Source organism: Hyla sarda, chromosome 3 (genome assembly GCF_029499605.1).
Source record: "Hyla sarda isolate aHylSar1 chromosome 3, aHylSar1.hap1, whole genome shotgun sequence".
NCBI lineage: Eukaryota > Metazoa > Chordata > Amphibia > Anura > Hylidae > Hyla > Hyla sarda.
This window is the reverse complement of record NC_079191.1, coordinates 301056441-301072652: the sequence shown is the minus strand read 5'-3', so window position 1 is coordinate 301072652 and position 16212 is coordinate 301056441. Positions and strand designations below refer to the sequence as shown.

Below are 16212 nucleotides of genomic sequence, written 5' to 3'. Positions count from 1 at the left end.
ATACCCCTTGTCACGTTCCGTGAGGGGTGTAGTTTTCAAAATGGGGTCACATGTGGGTATTTATGTTTTAGCGTTTATGTCAGAACCGCTGTAAAATCAGCCACCCCTGTGCAAATCACCAATTTAGGCCTCAAATGTACATGGTGCGCTCTCACTTCTGAGCCGCCTTGTGCGCCCGCAGAGCATTTTATGCCCACATATGGGGTATTTCCATACTCAGCTGTTTCAAAACTATAACTCCCAGCATGTACTGACAGACATTGCATGCTGGGAGTTGTACTTTTGCAACAGCTGGAGGCACACTGGTTGGAAAACCTTCAGTTAGGTTCTGTTACCCAACTCCGTATTTACCAACCAGTGTGCCTCCAGCTGTTGCAAAACTACAACTCCCAGCATGTACTGATCGCCGAAGGGCATGCTGGGAGATGTAGTTATGCAACAGCTGGAGGTACGCAACTACAACTTCCAGCATGCCGAGACAGCTTTTTGCTGTTTGGGCATGCTGGGATTTGCAGTTTTGCAACATCTGGAGGGCTACAGATGTTGCAAAACTACAAATCCCAGCATGCCCAGACAGCAAACAGCTTAACCCCTTAAGGACTCAGGGTTTTTCCGTTTTTGCACTTTCGTTTTTTCCTCCTTACCTTTTAAAAATCATAACCCTTTCAATTTTCCACCTAAAAATCCATATTATGGCTTATTTTTTGCGTCGCCAATTCTACTTTGCAGTGACAGTCATTTTACCCAAAAATGCAAGGCGAAACGGGCAAAAAAATCATTGTGCGACAAAATCGAAAAAAAACCCAGCCGTTTTGTAACTTTTGGGGGCTTCCGTTTCTACGCAGTGCATATTTCGGTAAAAATGACACCTTATTATTCTGTAGGTCCATACGGTTAAAATGATACCCTACTTATATAGGTTTGATTTTGTCGCACTTCTGGAAAAAATCATAACTACATGCAGGAAAATTTATACGTTTAAAAATGTCATCTTCTGACCCCTATAACTTTTTTTTCCACGTACGGGGCGGAATGAGGACTCATTTTTTGCGCCGTGATCTGAAGTTTTTATTGGTATGATTTTTGTTTTGATCTGACTTTTTAATCACTTTTTATTCATTTTTTAATGTTATAAAAAGTTACCAAAATACGCTTTTTTGGACTTTGGAATTTTTTTGCGCGTACGCCATTGACCGTACGGCTTAATTAATGATATATTTTTATAGTTCGGACAGTTACGCACGCGGCGATACCACATATGTTTATTTATTTTTTTTTTTACACTTTTATTTTTTTTATGGGAAAAGGGGGGTGATTCAAACTTTTATTAGGGAAGGGGTTAAATGACCTTTATTAACACTTTTTTTTAACTTTTTTTTGCAGTGTTATAGGTCCCATAGGGACCTATAACACTGCACACACTGATCTCTCATTCTGATCACAGGCGTGTATTAACACGCCTGTGATCAACATTATCGGCGCTTGACTGCTCCTGCCTGGATCTCAGGCACGGAGCAGTCATTCGTCGATCGGACACCGAGGAGGCATGTAAGAGCCCTCCCGGTGTCCGATCAGCTGTTCGGGACGCCGCAATTTCACCGCGGCGGTCCCGAACAGCCCGACTGAGCAGCCGGGATACTTTCAGTTTCACTTTAGAAGCGGCGGTCAGCTTTGACCACCGCTTCTAAAGGGTTAATACCGCACATCGCCGCGATCGGCGATGTGTGATATTAGCCGCGGGTCCCGGCCGTTGATTAGCGCCGGGACCCACGCGATATGGGGTTAACAGCCCCGATCTGCTATTGGTCGTCGCTTCTGAAGGCTAATAGTAGGGATAGGAGGGGTGGCACCCCTGCCACCTCACTCCTATCCCTTCAGGATAGGAGTTGTAGTTCTGCAAGATCTGGAGGGATACAGTTTAGAGACCACTGTATAGTGGTCTCAAACTGTAGCCCTCCAAATGTTGCTAGGCAACTTATCGGCTTCCGTAGGACCCAGGGAGCCGTCCTCTTCTGCCGCACGACATCGCCGCCCGCTGCCGTCGGATGGGTAAGTGGATCTTCGGCGCCCGGTCCCCTTCGGTTCCCCGTTCTGCCCCGCCTATTGTGGGGGGGGTGTCAGGCCGTGGAAAACTAAAGTTAACCCTTGCCCCCGATCTGCTATTGGTCGTCGCTTCTGACAACCAATAGCAGGGATAGGAGGGGTGGCACCCCTGCCACCTCACTCCTATCCCTTCATGAGGATCGTAGGTGTCTTAGACAACCGCGATCCCCTTATATTCCGGGTCACCATAGATCCCGTATGACCCGGAATCAGCGCAAATCGCAAGTGTGAATTCACTTGCGATTTGCGCCGATCGCCGACATGGGGGCCTCATATCCCTCCTGGGCATTTGCGCTTGGTGCCTGCTGATCGATATTAGTAGTCACACCGGTCCGGTCCCCGCCCGTATGGATACGCCCTTCGTCCTAATGTACCAGGACGCAAGGGCGTATGCATACGCCCTTCATCAGCAACAGGTTAAATTGATAAAATATTTATTTTTAAGAAAAAACTAGAGCTAATTCTGTCCATTTTCAGCTTTATAATATTCTGCCTGCATCTTGAACTGCATGTTTGAAAGTAGGGCTGCAAATATTAATGGATTTATCGATAAAAATTGATAACGGAAATAGTTTTCGATGATTAAGATTATGGATTACTCAGATTTTACCCTTTATAACTGGTGGCAACACATTATATACGGTTAAGTCAGCTTTCTCACCATGTTCTGTTGTCCTCCTTGTTGGTGAGAAGAAGTACTTTTAAAATTGTTATGCACAATCTGTTACAGCACCGTACGTGGTCCCAGGGGTGTGCAGCATCCTCATTTAGTCAACACTGACGTAGCTGTCCTAGTTGCATAAGACAACATGAAGATGCTGCATTTGCATATGGAAAGCCAAGCCATTCTCACCAACAAGGACGCCAAGGAGAACAACCTCTTTAACCTCTTAAGGACCACAGTTTTTTTTTTTTTTTTTGCACTTGCAAAATACAAAACATTCAGATTTTTAGAAGGTGAGGTGGAAAATATGAAAGTTTCAATTTTGCAACTACAGACCCATGTGAGGGCTCATTTTTGGTGGCGTGATCTGAAGGTTTTTATTGGTACCATTTTTGCTTTGATTGGACTTTTTGATCGCTTTTTATAAAAAAATTTTGGGTATACAAAGTGACCAAATATTTCCAATTTTGGAATTTTTATTTTCTACATGAACACCATCGACAATGCGGTTTAACCCCCTTCCCGCAGAATGCCTTATATAAACGGCGGATTATGAAGGTCCTTTGCGCATTCTGCCGTTTATATAAGGCATTCAGTTAACCCAGCGATGCACGGCATTGCATGGGTTAACTGGCAGAAGTCAGGCTGTTATCAGCGGGAGACAACTTCTGCTAGCCCCCCCAGGACCATCTGTGGATGGTCCTGGTCAGCGACTACTGTGATCGGTCCCTGTGGACCAATCACAGTGCCTCAGCTGACGGGGGGTGAAAGTTCAGATCCTCTGCTCTGCCCGCCCCTAGAAGTCGGGTAGAGCAGGGGAAGAGGACCCCAAGAGCTGCGGGGAGTCTGCGGCACATACCTGCGGGGAATAGGCAGGCAAGTGGAGGCGGCAGGCAAGTGGAGGCGGCAGCATCAGAAACAGCAGTGAAGATGCTGTAAAGTGATCTTCACTGCTGCTTCTATGATTTTCAAAACTACAACTCCAAGCATGCCCGGACAGCATTTGGCTGTCCTGGCATGCTCGGAGTTGTAGTTTTGCAACATCTGGAGGGCCACAGTTTGGAGACCACTGTGCAGTGGTCTCCAATCTGTGCTCTTCCAGATGTTGCAAAACTAGAACTCTTAGCATGCCCAGACAGTCCAGGCACGCTGGGAGTTGAAGTTCTGTAACATCTGGCCTTTCAGATGTTGCCGAACTACAACTCCCAGCATGCCTTGGCATGCTTGGAGTTGAAGTTTTGCAACATCTGGAGGGCTACAGTTTGGACACGCCTACACAATGGTCTTCAAACTGTTTTCCTCCAGTTGTTGAAAAACTACAACTCCTAGCATGCCCTTCAGCTGTCTGGGCATGCTGGGATTGAAAGTTTTGCAACAGCTGGAGGCACACTGGTTGGAAAACACTGAGTTAAGTAACACTCTGTTTTGCAACCAGTGTGCGAGTTTTCTGCGGAAAGTTTGAGAGGCAGCTAATTTTCCACTGCCCTTCTAAATGTACCCTTAAAACACTACACAGAATAAAGAGTAAAAACACTACATATACACACAGCCCTACACAGTTACCTCTCCCCTCCTCCCCAAATAAAATTCTCATTCGCACAACCCACTCTTCCAAAAGTCTGTCTAACACCAGTGGTGTGTAAATGTTGAAAAAAGACCAGAGTCCATCACGTTCAACCTATATCCCTAATGAGTCCCTACTGAGTTAATCCAGAGGAAGGCCAAAAAAAATAAAAAAATAAAAAAATCATACTAGAGGTAAAAAATTCCTTCCCGACTCCAAATATGGCAGTCAGAATAAATCCCTGGATCAACGTTCTGTCCCTATAATTCTAATTTACATAACCAGCAATGTTCTTACTCTCCAAAAATGCATCCAGACCCCTTTTAAGTTCTTTTACAGAGTTCCCCATGACCAACTCCTCCGGGAGAGAATTCCACAGTCTCACTGCTCTTACAGTAAAGAACCCCCGTCTGTGCTGGTGTAGAAACCTTCTTTCCCCTAACCGGAGAGGATGCCCCCTTGTTATAGATACAGTCCTGGGTATAAATAGATCATGGGAAAGATCTCTGTACTGTCCCCTGATATATTTATACATAGTTATTAGGTCTCCCCTAAGCCTTTTTTCTAAACTAAATAACCCTAATTCTGATAATCTTTCTGGATACTGTAGTCCTTCCATTCCCCGTATTACCCTGGTTGCCCGTCTTTGAACCCTCTCCAGCTCCACTATATCTTTCTTGTACACTGGTGCCCAGTACTGTACACAGTATTCTATGTGTGGTCTGACTAGTGATTTGTACAGCGGTAGAATTATTTCCTTGTCGTGGGCATCTATGCCCCTATTGATGCACCCCGTGATTTCATTTGCCTTGGCAGCAGCTGCCCGACACTGGTCACTACAGCTAAACTTGCTGTTCACTAAAGCTCCCAAGTCCTTTTCCACGTCAGTCGTCCCTAGTGTTCTCCCATTTAATACATAATCCCAGGCCGGATTTTTCCTCCCCATGTGCATTACCTTACATTTATCAGTGTTGAACCTCATCTGCCACTTCCCAGCCCAAGCCTCCAACCTATCCAGATCCATTTGTAACAGTACCCTGTCCTCTATTGTGTTTACCACTTTACAGAGTTTAACATCATCTGCAAAGATTGTTACTTTACTATTCAACCCCTCTACAAGGTCATTAATGAATATATTAAATAGGACAGGACCCAATACTGACCCCTGTGGTGCTCCACTAGTTAGTCACCCAATCAGAATAAGTACCATTAATAACCACCCTCTGTTTCCCATCACTGAGCCAGTTACTTACCCATTTACACACATTGTCCCCCAGGCCCATTTTATGCACCAACCGTTTAGGTGGAACCATATCAAGTGCTTTGGAAAAATCCAGACATACGACATCCAGCGATTGCCCATGGTCCAGTCTGGAGCTCACCTCCTCATAAAAACTGATCAGGTTAGTTTCACATGACCGATCCCTCATAAAGCCATTTATTGGTATCAAGATATTCCAAAATAGCATCTCTTAGAAAACCCTCAAACCATTTACATACAGAGGTTAAACAGGCCTATAATTTACGGGGTCACCTTTTGTCCCCTTTTTAAATATTGGCACCACATTTGCCATGCGCCAGTCCTGGGGAACAGTCCCTGTTACTATAGAGTCCATGAATATTAAAAATAGAGGTCTGTCTATTACTTAATTCCTTTAGAAAACAGGTGAATGCCATCTGGACCTGGTGATTTGTCTATTTTGATTTTTTGTAGGCGGCACTGTACTTCTTCCCGGGTTAGACAGGTGACCTGTAAAGAGGAGTTTACCTTATCTCGCTGTATTTCACCTGGCATTTCATTTTCCTTGGTGAATACAGTGGAGAAGAATTTGTTTAATATATTTGCTTATTCCTGATCCCCGTTTATAATTTCTTCCTCATAATTTTTTTAAGGGCCTACACTTTCATTTTTGACCTTTTTGCTATTCATATAGTTAAACATTTTGGGGTTAGTTTTACTTTGGAAATGAGCCTTTTTGTCCTTATTTTAGCGGCTTTTATCTGTTTGTTTTTTTTTACATATTTAACATTTTTCTCTATAGCTTTTTAATGCTTCTTCACTGTTGTCCTTTTTTTTAGTAGTTTAAATGCTTTATTTTTGTCATTTATTGCCCCCTTAACATTTTTATTCATCCATATTGGTCTTCTTTTATTTCTGACCCTTTTATTCCCATAAAGTATATACATCTTACAGTGAGAGTTTAAGATATTTTTAAAAGTCTCCCATTTAGTCTCAGTATTCTTGTTTTTGAGGACATTATCCCAATTTATATTGTTAAAGGGATACTCCGGTGCTTAAACATCTTATACCCTATCCTTTGGATAGGGGATAAGATGCCTGATCGTGGGAGTCCCGCAGCTGGGGACGCCCGGGATCATGCACGCGGCACCCCGTTTGTAATTAGTCCCCGGAGCTCCGGGTCTGATTACGGTTGACCGCAGGGCCGGCGGCGTGTGACGGCGTGTGATAGCCATCGCGCCCCCTCCCGTAGGCTTGCATTGAGGGGCGGAGCGTGCCATCACACGTCACCGGCCCTGCGGTCGACCGTAATCAGACCCGGAGCGAACACGCACCGGAGTACCCCTTTAAGGGCTTCTCAGAGTTGCTCAAACTTTGCCTTCCTAAAGTTCATTGTTTTTGTGGCCCCTCGAGAGATTCCCTTATTGAAGAACAAGTTATAATGTATTATATTACGATCACTATTTCCTAGGTGTCCTTCAACTTGTACATTACTCTGTCAGGTCTGTTGGTTAATATTAAGTCTAACAGAGCGCCCCCTCTGGTCGGGATCTGCACAGTTTGGGACAGATAATTGTCTTTAGCTATAGTCAGAAACCAGTTTCCTTTATGAGATTCACAGGTCTCAGTCTCCCAGTTTATAACAGGATAGTTAAACTCCCACATTATTATCACCTCATTCTGATTTGCTGCCTTGTTTATTTGCCTCAATAATTGATCTTCTGCCTCTTCCATTATGTTTGGTGGCTTATAGCAAACCCCTATCAGAATTTTATTATTTTTATCTCTATATATTTCTACCCATAATGACTCCACATTATCGTTTCCCTCCCATATATTCTCCTGTAGTGTGGCCTTATTACATTCTGTGAGGGGTGTAGTTTCCAAAATGGGGTAACATGTGGTTGGGTCCACCGTTCTGGCACCATGGGGACTTTGTAAACACACATGGCCACCGACTTTCATTCCAAACAAATTCTCTCTCCAAAAGCCCAATGGTGCTCCTCTTCTGGGCATTGTAATGCGCCAGCAGAGCACTTTACATCCACATATGGGATATTTCCATATTCAGAATTACAAAGTTTGGGGGGCACTTTCTCCTATAACCTCTTGCAAAACCAGTAAATTTGGGGAAAAAACTGCATTTTAGTGAAAAAATTTTTTATTTACATTTCTGACTAACGAAAAGTCGTCAAACACTTGTGGGGTGTTAAGGCTTACATGCCCCTTGTTACATGCCTTGAGTGGTGGTGTTTACAAAATAGTATGCCACGTTTTTTTTTCTGCAGTTATGGCACCACAGTGGCTTCCTAGATGTGACATGCCCCAGCAAAATTTGCTTTCAAAAAGCCAAAACGTGGCTCCTCTTCTGAGCATTGTAGTTCGCCAGCAGAGCACTTAACGTCCACATATGGGGCATTTCCATACTCAAAAGAAATAGTTACAAATTTTGGGGGACATTTCTTTTATTACCTCTTTTAAAAATGGTAAATTTGGGGAAAATGCATTTTAGTGAAAGAAAAAAAAAATAATTTACACATCTGACTTTACCGAAAAGTCATCAAACACCTGTTAAGACATACTGTACCCCGTTACGTGCCTTGAGGGGTGTAGTTTACAAAATCGTATATTTTTTTGTGCTGTTAAGGAACCATAGGGGCTTCCTAATTGCGACATGCCCCCCAAAAATCATTTCAGCAAAATTCACTCAAATCCCATTGTCGCTCTTTCCCTTCTGACCCCTCTAGTGCACCCACAGAGCACTTTACGTTCACATAAGAGTTATTTCCTTACTCGAGAGAAATTGGGTTACACATTGGGGGGCGTCTTCTTTTACCACTTGTAAAAATTATAAAAATGGGTCTACAAGAACATGTTAGTGTAAAAAAATTGAGATTTTGAATTTTCTCCTTTAACCCTTTAGGTGTTTCACAGGAATAGCAGCAAAGTAAACATTCTGAATATCATTATGTATATTTTAAGGGGTGCAGTTTTTATAATGGGGCAATTTATGGGGTATTTCTAACATGACGACCCCTCAAATCCACTTCAAAACTGAAATGGTCCCTGAAAAATTCTGATTTAGAAAATTGTGAAAAATTTGTTGCACAATTTTGAAGGTCTTCCAAAAGTAAAAATGTCAACTTTATGATGCAAGCATAAAGTAGACATACTGTATATGTGAATAAATATAACATGTATTTGGTATGTCCATTTTCCTCCCAAGCAGAGAGTTTCAAAGTTAGAAAAATGCTAAATTTTCATATTTTTATGAAGTTTTGTAAATTTTTCACCAAGAAATGATGCAAGTATCGAAGAAAATTTCCAACTATGATAAAGTAGAATATGTCCCGAAAAAACTATGCCTGAATGAAATTCTTAAGTAAAAGCATGCCAGAGTTATTAATGCTTAAAGTGACAGTGGTTAGATGTGGAAAAAAAATGCTCTTGTCTTTAAGGCCAAAATGACCTTGGTCCTTAAGGGGGTTAAATAAACATAACATTTTTAGAATCTGGACATTTAGGTACGCGACGATACCACGTTTATTTTTATTTATAAAAAAGGTTTACACTTTATTTTTAGTCCCCATAGGGGACTATTACATGCAATTCTTTGATTGCATACACTGATCAATGCTATGCCATAGCATAGCACTGATCAGTGTTGTCTATGCTCGATTGCTCCAGCCTGCATGGCAGGCTTGGAGCAATAGAACACAGACAGACCGCGAGGAGGAATGTAAGCACCCTTCCGCTGTCCTCTCAGCTGTTCGGGATGCCGAGATTTCACTGCAGCGGTCACGAACAGCCCGCTGAGCTAATCGGCAACTGTTTTCTCCCGTTTTAGACGCCGTGATCAACTTTGATTGTGGAGTCTAAAGGGTTAATACCGGACATCAGCCAGATCTGTGATGTCCGGTATTAGCCGCGGGTCTAGCAAGCAGGACTTACTAGGTATGAAGCACGCTTCACATAACCGGAGTTGGTCACGGATGTAAATATACGTCCGTGGTCGTTAAAGGGTAGCTCCCACCATCCTTTTTTTTTTTTTGTTAGCCCGTTTGCCACCCCTCCCGCCCCCACCCCCGCTACGGCACTAGCCCGTTCCCTCCTCCTCCCCCGCCCCGCATACCCCGTTCCCTCATTACACTTGCAGTTACTGCAGAGTCCGGCAGCGGGCGTGCAGGGACAGCGGCGGCAACGAGGCGGTGGCGGCGATGTGCGGGAGGAGTGGCCTCCCAGCCAGTGGCCGGGGAGCCAATGCGCTCGCTTCCGCCTGTCTGACAGACAGGGAGCGAGTGCAGCCTAACTGAAAAAGGACTGATTGCCACTCCAAAATCAGTCCTTTTACAGTGGCCGGTTTTTAAATGTAAATTAAACCTTTTTAATGAAAAAATAATAAATAAAAGTATATTAGAGATAGGTTGTAGTACATAAGTACTACAACATCTCAAAAAATAAAGTTGGTGACAGTGCCCATTTAAGGGGTTAACATGGCCAGTAACTTTGAAACACTAAAGTTTTATCCAAGGTGATCCATAAGGCATTTGCAAAATCTGCAACAATGCTGATTAATGAAGTGGTTACTAAAATCTCACTCACATGCTATCAAAAAACAAGTGCAGATTTAAAGGTTAGGCTGCAGGTTCTCTATATAAACGCAGTCATTTTCTGGATTCTTGCAGCAAATTTAGTTCTTTGCCATACAGGTATTAAATTCAAATTCCCCACATATTTACTGTCTTGCAAGGGTTTCTGCAATGCTGACTGACATCCTAAAATTATCTGTAAGAGGAAACCCAAGTCATTTTCCCATGGGTGATCCTAACCTGCTATTTATTTTCTTCAGTGCGGACTGCTTTTAACTTATGCTTCATCACAGCAGAGCTCCGATAGCTTGCTGACTGACCCACCCTAAACCAAAGTCTGGAGTTTGACTGACAATAAAAAGGAAAACTACTCACCAAAGTCAATATCCAGGAGTGCTGCGTTTGCACCTTCAACCAAAATTTTTTTTGGAGTGCCATGAAGAGCTTCATGTATAAAGTAAACACCATCTTTCACCATGGGTCTCACTTTCTCAGCATAGTCCTTTAGGATTGCAATTGCATAACAAGGACACAATATTAAAATAAACATTTATATTTCTTGTATAGTTTGCAGTGATATTGCCAATAATTAGCATGTTCATAACTTAATAGATTCTAATTGCACATCTTAAAGTTTTCTCCAGTCTTTTGAATTACTTATACTCTGATCAGCCAATTTTGTCATACTTTCAGTAGCAGCAATATTTCACAATTACACCATTCACTTAGGATGTCACTGCAGTACTGTGCAGCAGGTTACTTCCTCCTAGTTGCTGCTGTAACTAGAAGGCACATTTGCCAAAAGGGTTAGCTCTTCCTGCACAGACTATACTTCTCTTGCCGACACTGAGAATCAGTTTGTAGAAAAAAAAAAGTGCCTTCCGTGAACAGTGCATAAGTTTCCTCCATAGAATTGAAATGCAAAAAATTCAGTTGATGCACCTGCTTAGCTCTACTTGTACTGTTTCTATTTTGCTGGAGGGGCACCCTGCCGGCTCCAAATTATGGTTCTGTCTTTACTCAGACATGTCCCGTTGTTTACACCCACTCTGATGGTGTTTCATTTCACTGGCCTGTTACTGGTGAAACATGCTGGAATCTAGGAGGTCCAAACTTGGCAGGTTCAGTACCAAAGTCTTTCTGATACAGTGTAACAGTATCCATGATGGCCTACTCAAAAACACATCAGGAATGGAAAACTAAGGCCAGACTCAGAAGCAATCTGTAAAAGGTAGAGGTGGGGGACTCTTTAGGAGGGCAACTGGAAACCCCAAAGATACAAGATAGACAGGATTACTGGTCATTATGGAGGTAAAGAACACACAAATACAGAGAAACCACAGATTTGAAGTCTTCAACAGGATCGTGAGTGATAGGGAGACACCACCACATGACCTCTGGAAACTGATGCGGAGAACACTGTAACGTCAGCAGATTAGGCAAGAGTACGGTACTCCTCTAAAGCTAGGGAGGCCAGATGTTTAAGAAAAGCGAGAAACCCCCATCATGCGGAGTTTCCATCATAAGAATCATTGCCCAGACCAAAGTCGCCTAGAAAATATGAGAGAGAAAAATGGGGAAATGTAGCCCACCACCCATAAGAACAACCTTAGGGAGGGAGTAGAAAACATCAGCAGGAGCATAGGGTAAGAGTGCCTGGGCAAGCAAAAACTGACCGGGACCCCAGAATAGCAGAGAGATGGAACAACAGTCCACAGAAGGACACGGAAATATCAGCAAGCCGAAGACACAAAAGAAACACAAAAGTGTAGCCATGGGGGCAAGAAAAGGGATATCCTCAAAAAAAGAAAAAATAAATAGGTGTGACCAAAAGAGCTTTAATTTAGTGCTTGCACTGCGGAAATTTGTTTTAGGGAAATTCAGAAGCAAAAATATAGGCTCCAAAGCATGTGCCCCATTTAGAGGGGGAGTCCACGCCAGCTGAGAAATTAATGCCTTAAAGGGGTACTCCAGTGGAAATAATTTTTATTTATTTTTTTAAACCAACTGGTGCCAGAAAGTTAAACAATTTTTTTAATTACTTTTAAAAACCTTAATCCTTCCAGTACTTATCAGCTGCTGTATACTACAGAGGAAGTAGAGTTATTTTCTGTCTGACCACAGTGCTCTTTGCTGATACCTCTGGCTGAGTCAGGAACATGGACAGGGGTGTCAGCAGAGCACTCTAGTCAAACCAAAAAGAAATCCAAAATGAAAAACAACATTCTTCTGGAGCATACATCAGCTGATAAGTATTGGAAGGATTAAGATTTTTAAATAGAAGAAATTTACAAATGTTTAACTTTCTGGCACAAGTTTATTTAAAAAAAAAAAAAAAAAAAAAAAAAAAAAAAAGAGTACCCCTTTAACCCCTTAACCATGGACGTGTATACACGTCCATGTGCCGTTAAGGTGGTATGGTGCTCGAGCCCGCGTCATGCCGGCCAGCCCCCAGCTGACTCTTGTAGCTGGGGGGCCAGCGTTAATAGCCGACATAAGGCGATCACCGTGGCTGGCTATTAACCCTTTCGATCGCCACTGTCAAAGCTGACAGCGGCGTCTAAAGGTGCCTTTATTCCATCCCTGGTGGTCTAGTGGTGTGAATAGGCCGACCAAACCCTCCCGTAGTGGGACACACACACCCCCTGCTGAGGTAGCCTGAGGGCTTACCTCAAGTCCTTTGTCGGCTCCAGCGCTCAGAATGATGATAAAGCCTGGAAAGGCAAGGCTTTATCAACACAGATCAATGTGGTTTTATACAACCACATTGATTTGTATGAGGGATCAAATTATTCCTCCTAAAAGTCCCCTAAGGGGACTAAAAGTGTAAAAAAACTAACAAAAAAAATGCTTAAACACACCAATGATGATTGATGATTCTGAGGATGTGGAATCACTGTGGGTAAAATTACAAAAGGAGGGAAATACTGAAAAAATTATCTTTGGTGTAATCTACAGACCCCCTAATATCACTGAAGAGATAGAAGGTCAGCTGCATAAACAAATAAAGAGGGCCGCCCAGGCAGGTACAGTGGTAATAATGGGAGATATTAACTATCCAGATATAGATTGGGGTCGGGGGCTGGCTAAAACTACAAAGGGGCGACAATTCCTAAATTTATTGCAGGATAATTTTATGGGCCAGTTTGTGAGGACCCAACAAGAAGTGATGCCTTGTTGGATCTGATCATTTCCAACAACGCAGAGCTGGTTGGTAATGTAACTGTGGAGGAAAACCTTGGTAATAGCGACCACAATATAGTTACTCTTGACTTAAAATGTAGAAAACAAAGACAGGCAGGGAAGGCAAAAACATATAACTTTAAAAAGGCAAACTTCCCTGGGCTGAGGGCTGCACTACAGGACATAGACTGGGGGGAGGTGTTATCAAATACTGATACAGAAGGTAAATGGGACATCTTTAAATCAACTCTAAATAAACTATACAGCTAAATATATACCAAAGGGGGAACAAATATAAAAAATTAAAACTAAATCCTACATGGCTGACAAATTATGTTAAAAGAGCAATAAACAAAAAATAGCTTTCAAAAAATACAAATCTGATGGGTCAGCTATAACATTTAAACAGTACAAGGAGCTTAATAAAATCTGTAAAAATGTAATAAAAACAACAAAAATTCAAGGTGGCCAAAGAAAGCAAACCTAGTCCTAAATATTTTTTTTAGATATATAAATGAAGAAAAACAAAAAAAAAAAAACAAAGGACAGAGCATGTAGGACCCCTTAATAATGATCATGGGGAGGATGTCAATGGCGATAAAGAGAAAGAAGATACTGAATGGGTTCTTTAGTTCTGTATATACTAAGGAAGAAGGAGCAGACATTGGACAGGTCAGTGCTGGTAACACATCATGTAATGTACTGAACTGGCTTAATGTAGAGATGGTACAAGGTAAGTTAAGTGATATAAATGTAAGCAAATCTCCAGGGCCAGATGGATTGCACCCAAGAGTTCTTAGAGAACTAAGTTCAGTAATATCTGTACCCCTGTTCATGATATTTAGAGATTCTCTGGTGTCTGGTATTGTGCCAAGGGACTGGCGCAAGGCGAATGTGGTGCCAATCTTCAAAAAGGGCTCTAGGTCTTCCCCAGGCAATTATAGACCGGTAAGTTTAACGTGCATTGTAGGTAAATTGTTTGAAAGACTTATAAGGGATTACATACAGGAATACATAGGGGATAATTGTATTATAAGTGATAACCAGCATGGGTTTACTAAGGATAGAAGTTGTCAAACCAATCTAATTTGCTTTTATGAAGAGGTGAGTAGAAGCCTTGACAGAGGAATGGCTGTGGATATGGTGTTTCTGGATTTAGCTAAAGAGTTTGATACTGTCCCTCATAGACGTCTGACAGGTAAGTTAAGGTCTTTGGGTTTGGAAACTTTAGTTTGTAACTGGATTGAACACTGGCTCATGGATCATACCAAGAGAGTGGTGGTCAATGATTCATACTCTGATTGGTCCCCGGTTATTAGTGGTGTACCCCAAGGTTCAGTACTGGGCCCACTGTTTAATTTATTTATCAATGATATAGAGGATGGCATTAACAGCTATGTTTCTATCTTTGCAGATGACACCAAGCTTTGTAGCACGGTAGTGTCTATAGAGGAGGTGTATAGGTTACAAGATTACTTGGATAGACTAAGTGTCTGGGCATCCACTTGGCAAATGAGGTTCAATGTGGATAAATGTAAAGTTATGCATCTGGGTACTAATAACATGCATGCGTCGTATGTCTTTGGGGGGATTAAACTGGCAGAGTCACTTGTAGAGAAGGATCTGGGTGTACTTGTAGATCACAGACTACAGAATAGCATGCAATGTAGGGCTGCTGCTTCCAAGGCCGGCAGGATATGGACATGTATTAAAAAATAGATACAAGACAAGGCTTCAGTATAGGGTGCAGGAGTACATCGGCGCTGAACGGACCCAGGCCTGATGAATCTGCACTTGCGCAGGGAAACAGGTTGCATCAAATAAATTAGATTTTACCTTCTTACCTGCTGTGTCCTGGGTCCGTTCAGCGCCGATGTACTCCTGCACCCTATACTGAAGCCTTGTCTTGTATCTATACGTTGTGGAATCCACACCAGGAGGGCCGCAGACGGACCATTGTATCCAAGCGATTTCCATTGTTGTGTATGAGGCTACACAACCACCCAGGGTGAGCAGCTTAAAATTAGTTTTTACTCTCCCCTCCCCCCATCTCCGGTGGTATTACCCTATGGAGCGCCTTCTCTCCTGTTTTTAGAAATGTATAAAAAGAGGCATGGACTCGAGGGACAGGGACATAATACTCCTCCTTTATAAAGCATTGGTACGGCCTCACCTGGAATATGCTGTTCAGTTTTGGTCACCAGTCCATAAAAGGGACACTGTGGAGCTGGAAAGGGTGCAGAGACGCGCGACTAAACTAATATGGGGCATGGAACATCTTAGCTATGAGGAGCGATTAAAGGAGTTACAATTGTTTAGTCTTGAGAAGAGACGTTTAAGGGCGGATATGATAAATGTATATAAGTATATTAACAGAACAGCGCTCGCAGATCACATATGATTAATTCCCCGATGTGGGGACAGCGCTGGGCTGATAATTCATTCATTCGAGGGGGAGGGGCCAAACCGGTATTGCGGTATGGGTTAAAATTCATATCGTAAAGCACAAAAATTTCGGTATTGGGTATGAACCGGTATACCGCCAAGCCCAAGCATGTAGTTATGATTTTTTTCCCCAAAAGTATGACAAAATCAAACCTATATAAGTAGGGTATCATTTTAATTGTATGGACCTACAGAATAAAAATAAAGTATATTGCAGAGATACAGACCAATGTAAAGATGTACAACAGTAAAGCAGCAGATGGCAGAGGCCGGGATAGCACCACTCCAACGTACGTTTCGGTACGTAACCTTCGTCTGGGAGGTTGTGTACCGAAACGTACGTTGGAGTGGTGCTATCCTGGCCTCTGCTGCTGTACTGTTGAATATCCTTACATTGGTCTGTATCTCTGCAATATACTTCCTT

At 42.6% G+C, this 16212-nt stretch overlaps 1 protein-coding gene across 1 annotated transcript in view; it reads right to left on the bottom strand.

Annotated features, from left to right (window-relative positions):
• Positions 1-16212, bottom strand: part of ADSS2 (adenylosuccinate synthase 2) — a 119065-nt gene that overhangs the window by 23765 nt on the left and 79088 nt on the right. Inside the window, exon 8 of the mRNA XM_056566957.1 lies at positions 10536-10662. Coding sequence (XP_056422932.1) covers positions 10536-10662 — 127 coding nt within the window. The remainder of the gene's footprint in view (positions 1-10535; positions 10663-16212) is intronic.